This window comes from Microtus pennsylvanicus, chromosome X, assembly GCF_037038515.1.
Source record: "Microtus pennsylvanicus isolate mMicPen1 chromosome X, mMicPen1.hap1, whole genome shotgun sequence".
Lineage (NCBI taxonomy): Eukaryota > Metazoa > Chordata > Mammalia > Rodentia > Cricetidae > Microtus > Microtus pennsylvanicus.
This window is the reverse complement of record NC_134601.1, coordinates 40,688,561-40,706,880: the sequence shown is the minus strand read 5'-3', so window position 1 is coordinate 40,706,880 and position 18,320 is coordinate 40,688,561. Positions and strand designations below refer to the sequence as shown.

The 18,320-nt window shown below is 35.0% G+C and overlaps 1 protein-coding gene across 3 annotated transcripts in view; it reads left to right on the top strand.

Annotated features, from left to right (window-relative positions):
* The window catches only part of Alg13 (ALG13 UDP-N-acetylglucosaminyltransferase subunit), a 55,796-nt gene extending 37,912 nt beyond the window's left edge, over positions 1 to 17,884 (top strand). For all 3 annotated transcript variants that reach the window (XM_075958772.1, XM_075958771.1, XM_075958770.1), the window contains 6 exons: positions 3,451 to 3,519; positions 4,922 to 5,087; positions 7,172 to 7,342; positions 12,361 to 12,401; positions 14,239 to 14,431; positions 17,004 to 17,884. In XM_075958772.1, the coding sequence (XP_075814887.1) occupies positions 3,451 to 3,519; positions 4,922 to 5,087; positions 7,172 to 7,342; positions 12,361 to 12,401; positions 14,239 to 14,431; positions 17,004 to 17,260 (897 nt within the window). In that variant the 3' untranslated portion in view covers positions 17,261 to 17,884. The remainder of the gene's footprint in view (positions 1 to 3,450; positions 3,520 to 4,921; positions 5,088 to 7,171; positions 7,343 to 12,360; positions 12,402 to 14,238; positions 14,432 to 17,003) is intronic.
* The last annotated feature ends 436 nt before the right edge of the window (positions 17,885 to 18,320 follow it).

Below are 18,320 nucleotides of genomic sequence, written 5' to 3'. Positions count from 1 at the left end.
CACCGCCCATCTCCCCTTTTTTACTTCTGGCCCCTTTTCAGTTCCTAATCAGCTGTCTTCCACTTTCAGGTACTTTTTATTTTAAATTTTATTCAAATTTCCATATATGAGAGAGAACAGAAATTTTCTTTCTGCATATGGCTTAAGTCGTATAATGTGATATTGAAACAAAAAAGGCACTCCTATCATGTATCTTGGAGAAGTTGTATTTGAAGAACTTGTATAGCGACTATATTTTTGAATTGTTAACTAGTAGTTTCATAAACTAAATGTTTGCTTTTATGTTTTATGAAATAACATAGGAAGCAAGTAAAAATTCTGATTTAATTTTTTATCCTTTGGTTTTCCTTTCTTCCATTTAATTAAAAGCTTTTTCCACCTAAACTATTCTTATAAGCTTTTAAAAATATGATCTCTTGAAATAGCTGAAATGAAAAGGGAAACAAAATCCTAGCCTTGGGGCTGGAGAGATGGCTCAGTGGTGCTCTTCCAAAGGTCCTGAGTTGAATTCCCAGCAACCACATGGTGGCTCACAACCATCTGTAATGGGGTCTGATGCCCTCTTCTGGCCTGCAGGCATACACACAGACAGAATATTGTATACATAATAAATAAATAAATATTTTTTTTAAAAATCCCAGCCTTAAAGATGACAAGAATGAACACTTTGTTTTCTGTCATTTTAAATTCGCTTTTCATGTTCAAAAGTTGACTTTATCACATACCCCATAGCAGTCAGTGCCTCTATGTTATGTTCTATTTTGCCTTTCTTCTTCTTCTTTTTTTTTTTTATTTTGACACAGGGTTTCTCTGTGTAGTTTTAGAGCCTGTTCTGGAAGTAGCTTTTATAGAACAGGCTGACCTTAAACTCACAGAAATCCACTGCCTCTGCCTTCTGGGTGCTGGGATTAAAGGCGTGGGCTACCACTGCCAGATGCCACTCTACTTTTCAATCACCTTGTTTCATATATGAGACATAGCCTTTCTAAATTATATCTTACAAAGTCAGGATCTTATACCAGAGGGCAGGATTGTTTGGATCCTATTCAATCTGTTAACATCCTTCCTAGCTACAATTCTTTAAAGTTACTGTTTGTTCATAGTATGTTTGAAGGTGTATTTTTATTTTTTTGGTCAGAAAGTTCACCTTAAGTGCTTACATTTCGATCTTCATTTGCATTTTAGTACTTAATTGTTCTACAGGAGGATGTAGTGACTATAGATAAAGAGATGAGCACCTAAATCAGGAATTAGTATGATCACTTTTGTATTATTTAGTTATTTCCAAACTTAAATGATTTTAGGAAGATCACTTTTATTTAGTTTTTGACATTAAAGCAAATTAAAATATTTTACTTATTTTCTATTTATTTTTTATAGAAAATAACTTTTTCATGCCATATGTTCTGATCACTATACCCCCTTCCTCATCTCTCAGATCTCTCATACCTTTCCAGACACCCATGTCTTCTCTCTACCTCTTTTTAGAAAATAAATGGACAAATAAAAACAATAAAAAAAAAGTATGGGTAACAAAAAGTCACACACTCACACCTCATAAAAACACAAAATTAGAAACTGTAATAACACAAGCAAAAGCCCCGTAAAGTAAATAATTACCAACTACAGCAATGTGAGACATCTTCCCCTCCTCTAAAAATACCAATGAATTTGTTTTGTGTTGACCATCTACTGCTGGGCATGGGGCCTGACCTTAAGTGTGCTTTGTGTACTAAGTGAAACTCCATTAGAGGAAAGAAATTTTTCTTTGTAAGTTGTTGTCAATTGGAAATAGCTTCTGAGTTATGAATGGGAACTTCTGTCTACTTCCTCACTCAGCATTGGGACCCCATCTGGCTTGAATCTGTGTAGGCCATGTGCATGCTGCCACTGTCTCTGTGGTTATAAGGATTGTAGCATGTCTATCAAAGCATGATATATACAAGAATACATAACATACTTTTGGAGTTTTAGATACCTTTTATTCAGGATAATTTTTTAGCTCCATCCATGTTTACTTGCAAATTCTGTGTTTCTTTTAAACAGCTGAGTAATAGGTCATTTTTTGAATATACCGTAATATTTTTATTATCCATCTATCTGTTGGTAGAGATTTAATCTCCGACCATTTTGAGTTGTATAAGATGAAATCTCAAAGTACTTTTTCCTGATGGTTAAGGATTTTGAACATTTCTTTATGTGATTCTCAGTCATTTGGATTTCATCTTTTGAAACTCTGTTTGGTTCTGAACCTTATAATGGTGTTATTTGATGTTCAGTTTTTATAATTCTTTATACCTTTTAGATATTAGCCCTGTCACATGGTAGTTGGTAAATATCTTTTCCCATTCTGCTTCTTGCTGCTTTGTCTGAATGATGGTGTCCTTTACCATTTAGAGGCTTACTAGATTTCATGAGGTCCCATTTGTTATTCTTAGTGTCTGCTAACAGTGTTCTCTTCAGAAAGTCATTCTCTGTACTAATGAGCTCAAGACTTTTTCACAATAGCTGTTTTGAAGTCTTTCCTTGTCTTGTGCTTCAGCTATATTGCATTTCTTGGTTCCTACTATACTATAAGGCTACTGGGTTCTGATGGAGGCATATTGTCATGGCTGTTGATGTTTGTGCTTTTGTACTAGTGTTTAGATATCCGGCATCAGTATAATTGAGGTGATTCTAGGTGGTGATATCAGGTCTTGTATTTGTTGAGTATTTATTACATTCTTTGGTTTTGTTTTTTTTTTTTTTTTGCCTTTTTTGGGTATTAGGAAAGTGTTGTATCTGTGGGTTGCTTGCTATTGAGTGCTTCTGCAGGTTGATGGGTTGCTGAGAGGAATGGAGGGTTGACTGGGACTAAAGGTTGAGAGGGAGGGGCTTCAGGAAAAAGGCAAGGGTATCCTGTTCACATCAAGAGGTGGGGGTCCTAGGGAGTAGGTTGGAGGTATGGAGGTAGGTTGAAATAAGGCAAAGAATAATCTGGAGAGACAGACATGAAAAGCTTAGGGGGAAGCTTGGTTCAGAATTGGAGTCTTTAGTTAATGGAATTGGAGGTGGCAGGAGGGTCATCTGTAAGCAATCTGTCTGAGGGTGAGAATGGAATATGGAAATTTTAATGGAGGGGGAAGGATAGTGTAAATTACATACCTCAGTCACTGCCAGGTATACCCATTGGGGGAACTAGGTATTAAGTGTTTTTCAGGTTGAGACTGTCAGAAAAGAATAAGAATTGGCTGGGGCTGGGAGAGAGGGCCCACAAAAAGGAGGAAAGCTGGATCCACATCTAGTGTTTCTATAGTCACCCAGGCATTGGGGTAGTATGGGAAAAGTGTCACCTGCAGGCAGGCCACTACAGGGCTGGGGATGAGCCTGGAGGGTAGAAAGGAGAGTGAAAATTGCCTTTTGTTTCTTGGTTTCCCTTTATATTCAATTATATTTCTGTATTTATTAAAGTCTCTTCAGGACAGTGAACCATGTTCTGTGCCTCAAGACACAATTACCTCATACAACTACCCCGAGAAGGTAATCTTCATAGTATTACCACTCATTTACAGTGAACTAAATACAAAAAATGATTTATTTTCTTTGCCTTCATCAAAATTCTGAGCAGCTGCCTATATTCCATTAAGTATTATTATGTCTTCTGTTCAACCTGGCACAGTGATTAATATTTATTTTAACAAGTCACTTAAGTGCCTACTATATAAGATACTGTTGTGTGCTTTACTGTGAGCTTCTTATGAATCAGTCAATAATAAGTTACTTTTCAAGTCTCTTAATTACTGAGATAGGAATTGGAAGTTGGCATTTCCAAAGGTAGCTGAATTTGTAGTGCTGGAAAAGGAAAGAGTATGAGACCAGCATTTAGAACACAGGCAAAATTTTGAAGATGAGTAGATAAGGAATAGTCGAGAACAGGGCAAAAGTAGAACATATTGAAACCCTGGAATGAGAACATTTCCAGGAGGAGTAAATATGACTCTTTACTAAGAGGTCAAACAATGTAAAGATTAACTAGAGTCTAGTAGGATTTGATTGATGTCTTTGACGTTTTAGATGATCTGACTGGGTAAGAGCCATATTGTGGTACTCAGAAGAGAAATGGAGGCTGCCAGTAAAGACATTGTTTAAGAGTCTGTTATTTGATTTATTTATTTTGCTATTTGTTGTTGCTGTTTGTTTGATTTGGGGTTTTTTATTTGTTTCTTTTGGTTTTTTCTTTTCTTTTTTGAGACAGTTTGTCTGAGTAGCCCTGGCTGTCCTGCCTGGCACTTGCTCTATAGACCAGGCTGGCCTCGAACTTAGAGATCCAGATCCACCTGCCTCTCTGCCTCTCAGCATCTAGGATTAAAACATGCACCTTCACAGTCCAGACTGTTATTTATTATATTTATACACGATACTGTATACCATATGCCCTGGGGAAGTAGTATGTTCTTTTAAATTTGCACCCAAATCAGGAAAAAATTAGTTTCATTAAGTCATTCAATTACACTTAAATACAAAGCAGCTTTTCTACTTAAATGTTTATGTGGATACACGCACACACGTATACATATATATGTCTTATATATAGACATAAGTGAGAATGAATATATATTACAAATCTGTGGGGGTCAAGAAGTTAGCGTTTTAGAAAGATGACACCTAGGCTTATAGAGAATAGGAGTTGGAGGGAAACTTTCCACCATGCCCAACTTTTGGCTTTATTGTTTTAATATTGATGTGTTATCTTTACAGAAAGAATGATAGCTCTCAATATAATCAGAGATCCTGCAAAAGAAGTAACTTTATATATGGTTTGCATACAGATTGTTATCTCAGTGCTTTGTCACCAGAAAGATTATAATTAAAGTTCAGAGAAGAAACAAATATGATTTGAGAAACCAAACTTAAGAATTTTAACCTTTATTCTACTTAATAGGTGTTAGAAAATTCTACAACAATTACAGGTTCCTGGGCCGATCATGTTCCTGTTCCAGTCTTACCTAACTATACAAGAAATAATCAAACAATAAGTACCTCTGATGTTTCCTCACAGGATACCATACAGCCTGTCTTTGTACCTCCTTCTGCACAAGATAGTCAAGGTAGGTTATTAGTGTTTATTTGCTTTAGAAACCTCTTTTTCTACTCATGGATATGTATGTACTGTTATTCTAATTATTAGATGGCATTATAGTTTCAAGAAATAATTATGTTAATTATTCTTAAGGTTGTTTTATCGCCAAGGAATCTGTAAGATATGAGTCAGGAGTCTAAATTCTGGTGGTTTTGTTTTTGTTTTTTTGTAATAGGGCTCTATAAAATTTTTTACCTGCCATTTGCTATTCAGTGAATAAATAGAGCTCTTGCATTATTTCAACAATTTTGAGTTTTGTAAATTTTTCGTTTTATGTGTCTATGAGGGACAAGGATGAACATTCTGAGACTAGAGGGAATTAATGAGATAATTCACTTTTATGTGAATTTCAGGAATCAAACTGGTCACTAGCAATTTCTTGTATCCAATAGTCATCCATCGTGCTAGCCCCATGAGCTATGTTTTTATTACTTGAGGATTGACATAGAGATGTTATTTTATGCAATAAATTTCCTTAAAGTTTATTATAAAACCTATACTCATGTAATAACTCCTTGTCTTGTGAATGTCATAATAAATACCAAGCTCTAGAATTTAAGAAATCTGAGATTATAATCCTGGTTTTACTACTCACTGGCTGTGCAGTTTTAGACACGTTATGGACACAAATTACTGTGAGCTTGGGAATGCCAACAGCACCTGTTTATGGAGTAGTTACCGAATTTTAAAGAAGTACTATAATTTAAATTTTGAGAGTTTTAGAAAAGTGGTAGCCAACAGCATAGCTTTTCCATCAGAGTCACCATATAACAATGGAAAAATAAAATCCAGAGCCATAGACAGCATCTGCAACAAAACTAGGTGACCTGGTTTTCTTAAAAATCCTAAAAGAGCTAATATGAATTCACTTAGCTTGGTGGTGGTGGCTCATGTTTTTAATCCAAGCTCTTGGGAGGCAGACAGGTGGATCTCTGAGTTCAAGGCCAACCTAGTCTACTGAGAGGGGTGGACTTCCAGAATAGCCAGTGGCTACACAGAGAAACCTTGTCTTAAAAAAAAAAATAGTCCTAAAGACTTACTTAAGTTGTTAAAATTTCCAGTTTAGGTTTAATAAAATTTACTTCCTAGTATCCAGTTCTGTAAATTTTTCACACATGCATTGTTAATGAAAGCAACACTCCAGTCGAAAGACAATTGTTTCTTCATCTCCTCAAATTGCTTATGAGTTCATTTTTGCTTTGGTGACATCTGTAGACACATCCTTCTATTACTATTAGCATATAACTGTATTTAAAGGATGAATGTATTATTAGCATTGCCAGTGAATGAAGGCAAAAATAGATCCTTTCTTTCTAAATTTCCAGAGTAACAAATTCACCTTGTGGATTGTTTTTAAGCTAAACCTCATGTGTTAGGACTCTGAATTTAACTCTTTATTGTTAAAAATATCATGTATCTAGCACAGCTTTGAAGTTTGATACTTTAATTTATAAATTGACTAAAATTGTTCAATTAAATTTGAAGGATTGTTTCATTTAGCATTTGTCAAAATATCAGTTTTAACCTGGTATATTATTTACATGTAGATATTTTTACTATGTTGGAAACATACTGTTTATCATCATAGAAGTTTAATACACAAACATAATTACATTTCAATTTTGTATTAAAATTGAAACTCCCAGATGAATATTTTAAAGCTGTTGTAATAGATACAGGATATTACAAGGATACAATATTGTATCTATCCCATTTTAAGTTCTTTGTCTTTTTAGAATTGAATCTTGATAATTTAAAGTTCCCTACATTCTTTGGAGGCTGCCAGGAGAATTTGTAAGGTTGCTAAAACCTCTGTGTGTAATTTTGTGACAGGTTGCTGGAAACATCTTTAAATTTGCATTCGGTGATATCCAAGTGTATGTTTTTTAAGTCAACCCATGAGAATTCAGAGTTCTGTTATTATACAGGGTGGGGGTAAAAAAGCAAGTCAGCTATTGCTTTATAAGGAGCAACAGTTGTGCATTACTATTTCATGTTTTGTTTCTTTGTTATTGCCATCCTGTCCCTAATAATTCTCCCATTCTACTGCAGCCTATCTTCAGCCCTCAGCAGCAACAGCAATGGCAATACCACTACCACCTCCTCCTCCACTTCCTTCTCTAACTTCTTTTGAAGCAGGAGATGGTTCAGGCTTACCTCCACCACCACCGCCACCACCGCCACCTTTTTCCTATGATCCAAGTGGAAGTGATCTGCCACAAGGTAGTGTATTTTGAGATTTGGTGCAGGATATTTAGGTTTGAGGTGGTTTTTGAATCTAGAATATTTTCTGGATAATTGATGGGTACAGAACTAACTGGGAGTGATTTGAGCATATAATTCTAAGTGATGAACAAGGAGCGACTGTGAGAATCTTGTAGATAGCTGGATTGAATCTTGACTATTCCTCTGCACCCCTCTTGTAACTCGATGACTTTCCTGACAAACAGATACCTTGTTTTTTTCTCAAGTATTTTATTTTAAATTGGGATTTAGTATTAAAAGCTTTCTTCTATTTCTTAAAGTCTTTCCCCAAGTGTATGAAATTGTTAGCTTTTTGATACTTGGTATACCAACTGAATTTTGAGGATGTGGAAAAAACTTCTATTCATCTGATCTGCTTTGAATATCAACCACATATTTCTGCTTCCTTAAACAACGGAGGTTCTTTGTTGTCCTGAGTTTGGTAGTATTACTCAAAGAGAATTGTAGTTGAAAGTTGTTAGCAGCTTACTTATATTTTCTTGCTTACAACATTTTTCTGATTTTTTTTCTAGCTGCTGCTTTTCCCCCCAAGATCTTTCCATTCCCTGAACTAGTTAACAAGATTTTCTCCAACTCTGTTCTGTTCTTTTTCCATACAGTATGTCTTTGTAGTCTATTCTAAATCTAGGTAGCCTTTGCTCAGAAATTTTGGTTCTTACTAGACATTTTCACTTAGCTTTTTGACTTTCAGACTTAAATGATCTCTAATGAAATTCCTCATCTTTTTCCTCTTGTCTTTCACCAGTCAACACAAAACATTTATTCCTCTTCTTGGTTTCATATTTTGTAAGTATTATTGTTGTTTCTACCTAATTTAACCCAATATCTAAATCCTGACTCCTTTATTCTATCCACCTTTGGCACCCAAGTTGTATTCCATCATCACATAATGTTGATTTTCTATTTTTTTTGCATATTATTGTGAAGATAGCCAGATAAACATTGTTGAATTTTTTAATTGATAGTATAATTGCTAGCAAGATTATGTTGTTGATGTTTGTATTGTTTTATCACGTATTTGCTCATTGTTCCTTTTGTCCATGTGACTGAAAATTAACCCATCTTGTTTTTGATAGCTTTAAAGGTAAATTGTATTTATCAGTAGACCTCCCAAACCATAAAGGATAATGAAAATGAGTATATATACACAAGGAAATATTTCTCACATATATATAACAGACAAAATCCTCTCATTTGTGTATTAATCTAGAAGGCATATACAGTATTTGGTAAAATAAGCCAGGTAAAAAATGACAAATATTACATGTCTCAACTTATTTGAGAAGTGTGAAAACATGCTTTTATCTCATAGAAATACAAAATAGGATATTAATCCCTAGATGTTGAGAAGAATATATGAGGGTAAATAAAGATTGGTTATTAGGTACAGAATTACATATATATGAATGAGGACTATGTTTTGGTGCTGTATTTGCACAGTAGGAAAGTAAGAAAAGATTTTAAATGTTCTTATCACAAGGGAATGGTAAATATTTGTAATGAAGACTATGTTTATGTACTTGGGGCGGGGGGTGGCACACATTTTTAATCCTAGCACTCAGCACCCCTTTAGTCCTAGCACTCAGGAGGCAGAGGCAGGTGGATGTGGATCTCTGTGACTTTGAGGCCAGTCTGGTTTACAGAGCGAGTTTCACACAGCCTCCAAAACAAAGCAGAAACCCTCTTTTGAAAAACAAAACAAAATAGAATGTTTAATTCAATATATTATATCATTGTACAATAATTTAATTATTGTACAATGTATTCATTTCTTGAAAGATTCTGTAATTTAATATTTGTACTCATGTATTCATTACAACACAAAATCATAAGTTATCTATGTAGCTCATTACCAACTGAGTTGTAAAATATTGTCATTGTCTCAACACTTTGTTTTTTTAAATTTTTTTGGTTAAATAATTTTTTTTCCTGAATGTGCACATTCGTGTATGTGCATGCCAGAGAACAGCCTCTGTGGTTCCTCAAGACATTCCTTTTGTTTCTCTTTAGATTGTATATGATCACCCAAGAACTTTAGCAAGTAGGTTAGACTATCCAGCCAGCCAAACCAGTTCCTGCCCCAGTTTTTCCAGTTCTGAGGTGACAACTGTGCATCATCATGCTTAGCATTTTGTACATGAGTTCTGGGGTTTGGATTTATATGCCTTTGTGCCTGCATGGCAGATACTTACCTTCCTTGTACTGTCCCACAATTTACTTATGTTACTTCCCTGTCTTTCCCTTGGTCATTTTCATTTTTTCCTAGATATCATCATTGCTCGGCTATTTTGTTTTCTATCATAGATTAGTTTTACATATAAATGTAATCAGTACAGTGTGTAACTTGCACGGTGCTTCTTAAACTGTGCATAAGTGTTTGAGTTCATCTATGTTCTTTAGTGATTCACTTGGTTTTTCTTCTATGATTAGTATTTAATTGAATATTCCAGTACTTTTTTAAAACATGTTTTTTATAAATTCTTTGAGAATTTCATAAAACGTCTTTTGAACATATTCATGCCCCTCAAGTTCTTTCCTTAGCACCTCTCAACCTTCCATCCTTTTCCACACAATCTTGAGATTTCTTTTTTCTTCTTTGCTCATAGAATCCAGTTTGTGTTATTCAAGCTGCTATTTATGATTGGAGCCTGCTCTATAGTGTGGTAACCTACCAGGGTTCACACCACTAAAGAAAACTGGCTAGAAGCTATTAGCACTATTATCCCTTAAACTAGTGGTGGAATTATGTATCTATTTTCTCCTTTCTGTGTTGGGATTTTGTAAGGCTGGAACTATGAGGTTTTTTTTTTTTTTTTTTTGGTTTTTAGAGACAGGGTTTCTCTGTGGCTTTGGAGCCAAGGTTTTGTATTACCATACCATAATATAATGAATTTCATTGTGACATTTTTGTACTGTATATTATTATATTTTGACCATATTCACATTCCCACTATCATCCCCCATACTTGGTGCCTCCACTGGTTCTTTCTTTCTAGATAGTTCCCTTCTGCTTTCATGTCTTTTTATACACTTATATGTAGTTAAGTCTAGATTCACATGACAATATGTGGTGATTTATTATTCCCAACCCATTAGTCTTTATTGTTTTCCTCTCACCCTCATTTTAGAGCCTTCCTGTCATTCTCTAGCACTTTGATATTTCATTTTCCAATTTTATTCTTTTAGTGCATCAAATACACTTGGCAGTAGGGTGTTAACCTTGGCATGAATAAAGATAAGGAGTTCTAGGCTAGGTGTGGTGGCATGGCACACACTTTTAATTCCAGGGAGGCAGAATCAGGTAGATCTCTTGCTTTTGAGGCCAGTCTGGTCTACAAGGGAGAGTTGCAGGAGAACCAGGGCTACACAGAAAATGTCTTGAAATCCCCTCCCCCATACAAAAAAATAAGGTTCTAAAAGATAACCTTTCAAACTAGATTTTCCATTTGAGAGCAAACATTTTCTGAGTCTGGCTTATTTCAATACTATCTGTAGTTCCATCTAGTTTTCAATAGATGTAATGACCTTCTTATTGTTTATGGCTGAATTAGACTTGTGTATATATACCACCTTTTCTTTATCCATTCAGTTATATAGGTATTTAGGCTAGTTCCAGAATTTGGCCTTTGTGAATAATAGCATGTTTGTAAGGTTCGTCCTTCTTGTATATAGGTACCAGTACTTCACACTATGTATAGTTGAATAACACTCATTGTATGGTTGTTCCACTTTTGTTATCTATTAGTTGATGGGGATTTGGGTTGTTTTTGCTTTTGACTATTAATGATACTGCCATAAACATTGGCATGGTTTTTGTGTTCATGTTTATGTTGTGCTGGAGAATTTACTTCCTATTTTTCTCATATTCTTTAACTTGAGCATTTGGCCCTATATATTAGTCAAAATCTAAACTGATTCTTTCAAAATAACAATAAATGAATGCATTTCCATAGGAAGGCTATGGCTTATGAAAGAGACATTTTCCACAAATTCATCTTGTTAGTAGAATTTGGGCTATATTTATAATGGACTTAGGTCAGTCAAGTTAAATACACTTACAGATACTATGAAAATAATCAATGCTGGAGAGATGACTCAGTGGTTAAGAGCATTGCCTGCTCTTCCAAAGGTCCTGAGTTTGATTCCCAGCAACCACAAGGTAGCTCACAACCATCTGTAATGGAGTCTGGTGCCCTCTTCTGGCCTGCAGACATACACACAGACAGAATATTGTATACATAATAAATAAATTAAAAATAAATAAATAAAATACTCAGAATAGTGATGAAGATGTTGCTCAGTGGTAGAATTTCTATTAAGTATTTCCAAGGCCTTGGGGTCCATTCCACACATTAAAATAATACAAAAAAAAAAAAAACACCCAAGAATGTTGCAAACTTGCCTTCTGCTGTGCATCTGGTTTTGGTTAATTCATGAACTATTTGAGTTATATTCTTGGAGAAGTTTTATCATTTTTAGGCTTTACTTCATTTTCACCTGCCTTGGTTACTGTCCCCTCTTTGGAGTTCTGGTGGTAGTGTGTTATGATAAACCAAAACAAGGTGAGTATGCCAAGTTTCTTCAGTGGGCCTCACTCCTCAGCATTAGTAGAGCAGCAGTTTGTGCTGTGTAGTAGTGCTAGCAACTGAGGTGTAGTTGTAGTAAAAATTTTCATTTCAAGACAAGCAAGAAAATGCCTTTTCTAGCTATTTTCTTAGTAACAGAATGGCATTTTAGTAGCATCAGTCTAATACTAAGAACAGAAATGAAATTTGTGTTGAGTGATTAAATCTTGTGTCACAAAATGATCATAGCTATGTCAAGTGAAAAAGTAGTCCTTTAAAACAGAATTGAGAGTGGTGGTAGTGCGTGAGATGTCTATGTCTATATCTACTTTAGTAATGTGCAGGGAAATGCTTTTAAGTGATAATTTAAATTGTTTGTGTCAATCTAATAAAAGTTTTATTTTGTTTTAGATACAAAAGTTTTGCAGTACTATTTTAATCTTGGATTGCAGGTAGGAATAACATCAAATAATCTTTTTTGAGAAATCAGATTTTTGAACTTTACAAGCCATACTCTGAATGTCTAAAAAGGTCTTATTCCTTTCAGGAAATCTCTGAAGATGATGTTGGTCAGTTTTCTTTAGCATGTCTCAGTTTGTCTTACTATGAAATAGTGTTCAGTTGAAGAGAATGAGGACTAGGTTCTAAGCAACACAACTTAATATGTATTAGGTTATGCTTCATATTTAGCATTATATGCCAGCCCTTCAGTGATATATGCCCAGAATGAATGAGTGATTCATTGTTTACTTAATATTTTATGGTTATTTCTATATTCTGTGTGAAAATCAGACTTAGTTCAAAGACATTTAAATAACCTTTTAAAGCACTAACTTTAGATCTTGCCAAACACCTCCCTGAGTGTGAGAGGTATAGGTACTTGTGGAGCCAGGGATCATTTTTCTCCTTTAAATACACTTCACTTCTAACTAATGTAACCTATAACCAGGTAGCATTTCCTGATAATTATGCAGATGAATACTTAGCAAATGACATTAAACTAATAGTCTCTTCAAGATGTTTCAGTTAATTCTTAGCCCATTGCTATAATTTCCCTGAGAAAACCTTCCTCCTTTAACATACAGCTAAATTAAGAATAGTAGGTATGTATTTGTTCTTTGATACTATCTTTTCAAATGTAGTTTAAGACTTGATAATTATTTGTCCCTTTAGTTATTACACACATATGGAAACATTTATATATAATTCACAAGACTGAGGTATTTAAGAATAATTCTCCTAGCCAGGCATTATGATATGTGCCTCAAGAAGCTGAGGTGGAAGGATCACTTCAGCTCAGGAGGGCAAAGGTAGATTGAATAACATATAGAAACTCTTCTCAAAAAACAAACTACAACAACAAACAAAACCATCAACCAAGCCAGGTGGTTGTAGTATATTCCTTTTTAAGAGATGAATGATAGATAACATACATTTTTTTTCACTTTCTTATATTAAAAGTGATAGTGTTTTAGTGTTCATTACAGTATATTTGGAAACTTGTAAGGTGCTAAGAAAAGGAGAATTAGAAATTTTGCTCAATCTTATAGATTTTGAATTTTTATTAAAAATCTGCATCATATTATGTAATTTTCTAATCTTTTATCTTAATTTGAGTACCTTTTTGTCTTTTTAAAACAATTTATTTATGCATATCATGTATATGAGTGCTCTGTATGTTATGTCTGCACACTAGAGGAGGGCATTGAATCCCATTATAGATGATTGTGGGCCACCGTCTTGTTGCTGGCTATTAAACTAAGGACCTATGGAAGAGTAGTCAGTGATTTCAACTGCTGAGCCATCTCTCCAGCCTGGTTTTTTGTCTTTATATATTTGATAGCATGACTTTTTGCCTGTGTAGTATTCTGCCATGGATAGATAATTATCTCAACTCCATTGAATACTTAAGTTTTTCAGTAGTTTTTACTTTAAAAATAAGGTTACAAGTGATATCTTTGTGTATAAGTCTGTTTATATGTTTGGTTTCCATGATATGATTACCTAAATTTAACCCTAGGTGTAAATATGAACTATAGGTGGTATAAATATGAGCTACAGGTGGTGTAAATAATAGCTATAGTTGGGTATAAATGAACTATATAGCTGGTGTAAATAATAGCTATAGTTGGTATAAATGTGAGTTATAGGTGGTGTAAAAGATCCATATCCGATGTTACAATACCTGAGAATTGAGACCTGATTTCTTTAAGCTAGGAATTTTCCTACTTTAAGAATAGAGAACAATAAGGGCTTTCAAGTTTTCAGTTGTACCTTTTCCTTCTCCAGTGCTATCATCATAACTACTGGCACTCCATGGTGTATGTGCCACATGTGCAGCAGCAGCAGCAGCAGCAGCAGCAGCTTCATGTAGAGAGTTATCCGGAGTATACTGAGCAACCTCTTGTAGACCAAAGTGTTCCTCATTTGTACAGTGATGTAGAGAGGGCAGATGACACACAGGCGGGGGTATCAACAAATGGTGAGTATATAATGAGATTGCTAGCAAGAAAGTCAGTTGGATTTTATTGTGTATAATTAGTTCATCTTCAGATATTTCATTAAATCCATATGATTTTAGACTATCAGTTCTGAAAATATAATTTTTAGATGCCTTGTGATCCTTGAGGCTCTTTGAAAGAATCCATGCATGAAGCCAGTAGTCTTTACAAATGATACTAAGATTTTATGTGTTCTTTCTCTTTGTGGTACTGCAGATTGAACACAGGGCTTCATGCATTCCAGGCAGGAGTTCCACCAGAGTTGTAGCCCCATCTCATTCTTTGACTTTCTTAGTTACTTTTCTGTTGTTTGAAGAGATACCATGACCAAGGCAACTTGAAAAAAGAATTTATTGGGAGCTTGCTTACAGTTCCAGAGCATTAGTGTGTGATCATCATGGTGTGGGGAACATGATGACAGTCATTCATGCATGGTACTGAAGCAGTAGCAGCTAAGCGCTTACATCTGATTCACCATCGTGAGGCTCTCTCTGTGTGTGTGTGTGTCTGAGAGAGAGAGAGAGAGAGGGATGGAGGGAGGAGGTAACTCCAAGGAGGTCACACCTCCTTAATAGTTCTGATAGCTCTACCAACTACTCAAATGTATAGCCAACCCTATAAGGGCCATTCTCATTCAAACGTCCATATTGACTTGTAACATTTACATTCATGGTAGTAAAGTCAATGATGAATAAAACATATCATGGCACTGGCAACAAGCTGTGCTAATAAATCAGTATGTTTATTACTACTATAGTTTGTATAAAATGTGGATTTTTTTGTTTCTTCAGAAAGGTTCATTTATAAAAATCAGCTTCATTCTTTCTTGATAATAGTATTTAGTTTTCTTCATGATAAATATAGAAACTAGTCATGAAACACTTCTATAAATTGAATGAAGTTTGATTTTATTTTTTAAGATTTATGTATTTCTTGTAGATGATTGTTTTGTCTGCATGTATGCTGGCCTGTACACAAGAAGATGGCATTGGATTTCATAGAAAGTTGTAAGCCAATATGTGCTTGCAGGGGATAAAACTCATGACCTCTAGAGGAGCAAGTAGAGCAGCTAGTGATCTTTACTGCTAAGCCACCACTCTCTTTTAAAATGTGTAGCCTAGGACTTTTATTTTGGTTTTTGACACAGGCTTTCACTGTGTAGCTCTAGCTGTCCTGGAAATCACTCTATACCAAGCTTGGCTTGAACTCACCAAGATCCGCTTTCCTATGCCCCCCGAGTTCAGTGATTCAGTGATTAAAGAAGGCATGTGCCATCACCATTTGGTACCTAGGACTTTAAATGTGGTCTTAAACTCATGATCCTCCTGCTTCCTTCTATTTTGGCAAATCCTTCCTGTATGTGTCACCACAATTGACAAGTTAGGAAAAGTACTGTGGGCTGTTAACATGCAACATTTTTTTTTTTTTTTACCTCGAGAGAATGATAGACAAACATGGTTGGCCTGACCAACATTTTCTCAAATGAAAATATGGGCCTGTCATTTTAGGGAAAAAAAGCAGCTTGCTGAATTTACAGCAAAAGAAAATTCTGTTTGAAATAAAAATTAGAGGTTTTGCAAACTTGAACTTGTTATTATGAGTTTAACAGCTTTCTAGTAATCTAAAACTCTTAGTAAGCCAGTAGGAGCTATTAGTGAATCTAGTTTCTTCTAAAGATTTGTTTCTATGTTTTCAAGATCTTTGTAACTTAAATAAGTACTGAATTCCCCAGTTATGAACAGATAATGTTACCCATCCTGATTTATTTGTATGTATAAGCTCATGTACATACAGCTTTTTAATTTGGAAGATTTCAAACACCTTGTAGAAACTATTATTCATATCTAAAATGATCCTGCCAGGTGTGGTACTCTCCTTTAATTCCAGAACTCAGGAGGCAGAGGCAGGTGGATCGCTGAGTTGTTGGGTAGCCTGTTCTACGTAGCAAGTTCAGGACAAGCAGACTGCGTAGAGACCTTGTCTCAAAAGAACAACAAAAACCAAAACCAAGAATAAAGCATTCCTCTTTGTAGTTGCTGTGATCTTTTCATGTAGGGGCATTTTTTTCCTGAAGAGTTCAAAAGAGGGCGTTGTGGATTGTCTTTCTAGAACCGGAGTTACAGGTGGTTATGAGCTACCATGGTGGGTGTTGGGTTTTGGACCCCAAGCCCTTTGGAAGAGCAACAAATGCTCTTAAGCACTGAGCCATCTCTCTGGCCTCTGTGATCTTTAAAAAATATTTGAATTACACTTATTTATTTAATTTGTGTGAGTATGAATGTATGTCTGCCTTTGTGTATATGTGCTTGCCATGATTCACATGCAGCGCTCAGGGGACAGCCCAAGAAAGGAGTCAGCTTCCTCCCATGTTGCTCACTAGACCGTCAGACCTTTCAGCAAGCATCTCCACCCGTTGAGCAGCCTTGCTGACAGGTCTTGTGTTCTTTCTTATAATTAATAATATATTTAATTTTTCTTGTATGAGTATTCATTTATATTTAGTGAGTTTTTACGATAGAGTGTGTGTGTGTAATAAAACCTTTTTCATTTCAGATACTTTTCCCGTTGCTGATGCCGTACCTGTCCCTCATGGAGCAGTCTATTATCCAGTAATGGCAGATCCCTATGGGTCAACTTTGCCAGGTTTTGATCCTTGCATTCCTGTGGCATCAGATTATCCCAGTGTTGCCATGTGGCATCCAGTTGGTCCAGCATATGGTGGTTCTGCCCAAATGCATGGTGCTATAAATTCTGGACCAGTTAACTATATGCTTCTACCTAACACACCTCATTATACACCTCAGAATTAAAATTTGGCAATATAAAATATTCTTTGCTGCCATTTTTACTTTTATGGTTGATAAATGTCTTATTAGTTCTTAAGTGGTGTAGGTGGTAAAAACGTTGAGTATTGTATCTCTTGAAAATTATTTTACTTTTGAAGTAAAATATTTCTTTAAAACAAGGGAATATCTATTTGTTATGAATAAGAAAATTGAAATGAATGTACTTCTAGTGCCTATAATGAACAATCTCATTGTAGGCAGTTTTCTGTTAGCCAGCTTGTGAACATTGTATTAACTGATGGTGCCAATTGCTAAAAGAAAGAAAACATACAACTTGTTTTCTTAAGATATGGTGCACCTTAATCAACTATTTGAAATTGATAATGATTTCCACTTTTCGAGAAATTTAAGAAACAGAAAAAAACAAGAACCTATGCTCCTAAGCATTTGTTTGTATTAAATGAGATTTCTTTAAGAATTGTCAGAACCAAATTGTAGTCTGATATTAATAAGTTTTGAAAGCACATGGTGTTCTGCTTTACATTTGCCACATATGGTATTCTTTATACTGGATTTATATAACTGTCCTACTGCACAGTATTATAGTGTCCTTTGCACAATTTGCGGTAAATAAAAACTAGCATTTAAAATTGCCAAAATGAGTGGAGTTTTCTTTTTGCAACAAAGAGGATACCAGATGTTTGATTGTTTCAACATGTTTCTGCAGACATTGTGGTTACAAAGAATGAATTTATAGCTTGAATTGGTGAGGAATAGTTGTAAGACCACTTAAAATATTATTTAATTTCAGCCCCATATCAGTAAATACTAGCATATCTTTCTTTTCTGCTGATAATGTTCTATTCAGGTTATTTTTCCAATTGAAATTAGTTAGTTAGCCAAGAAAGTATTCGGTTTCCTTATGGCATTTAGAAACATAATTTGTTTTTGTTGGACCTCCTATTCCCATTTTCTCTGCTGTCCTCTCCTGTCGCCCTGACCCCTTATACATTCCCACCCCCAATAGTCTGCTTTTTGCTTTGGCAGCACACACATTCTTTTATCTATCTTTTCTTCCTCAACA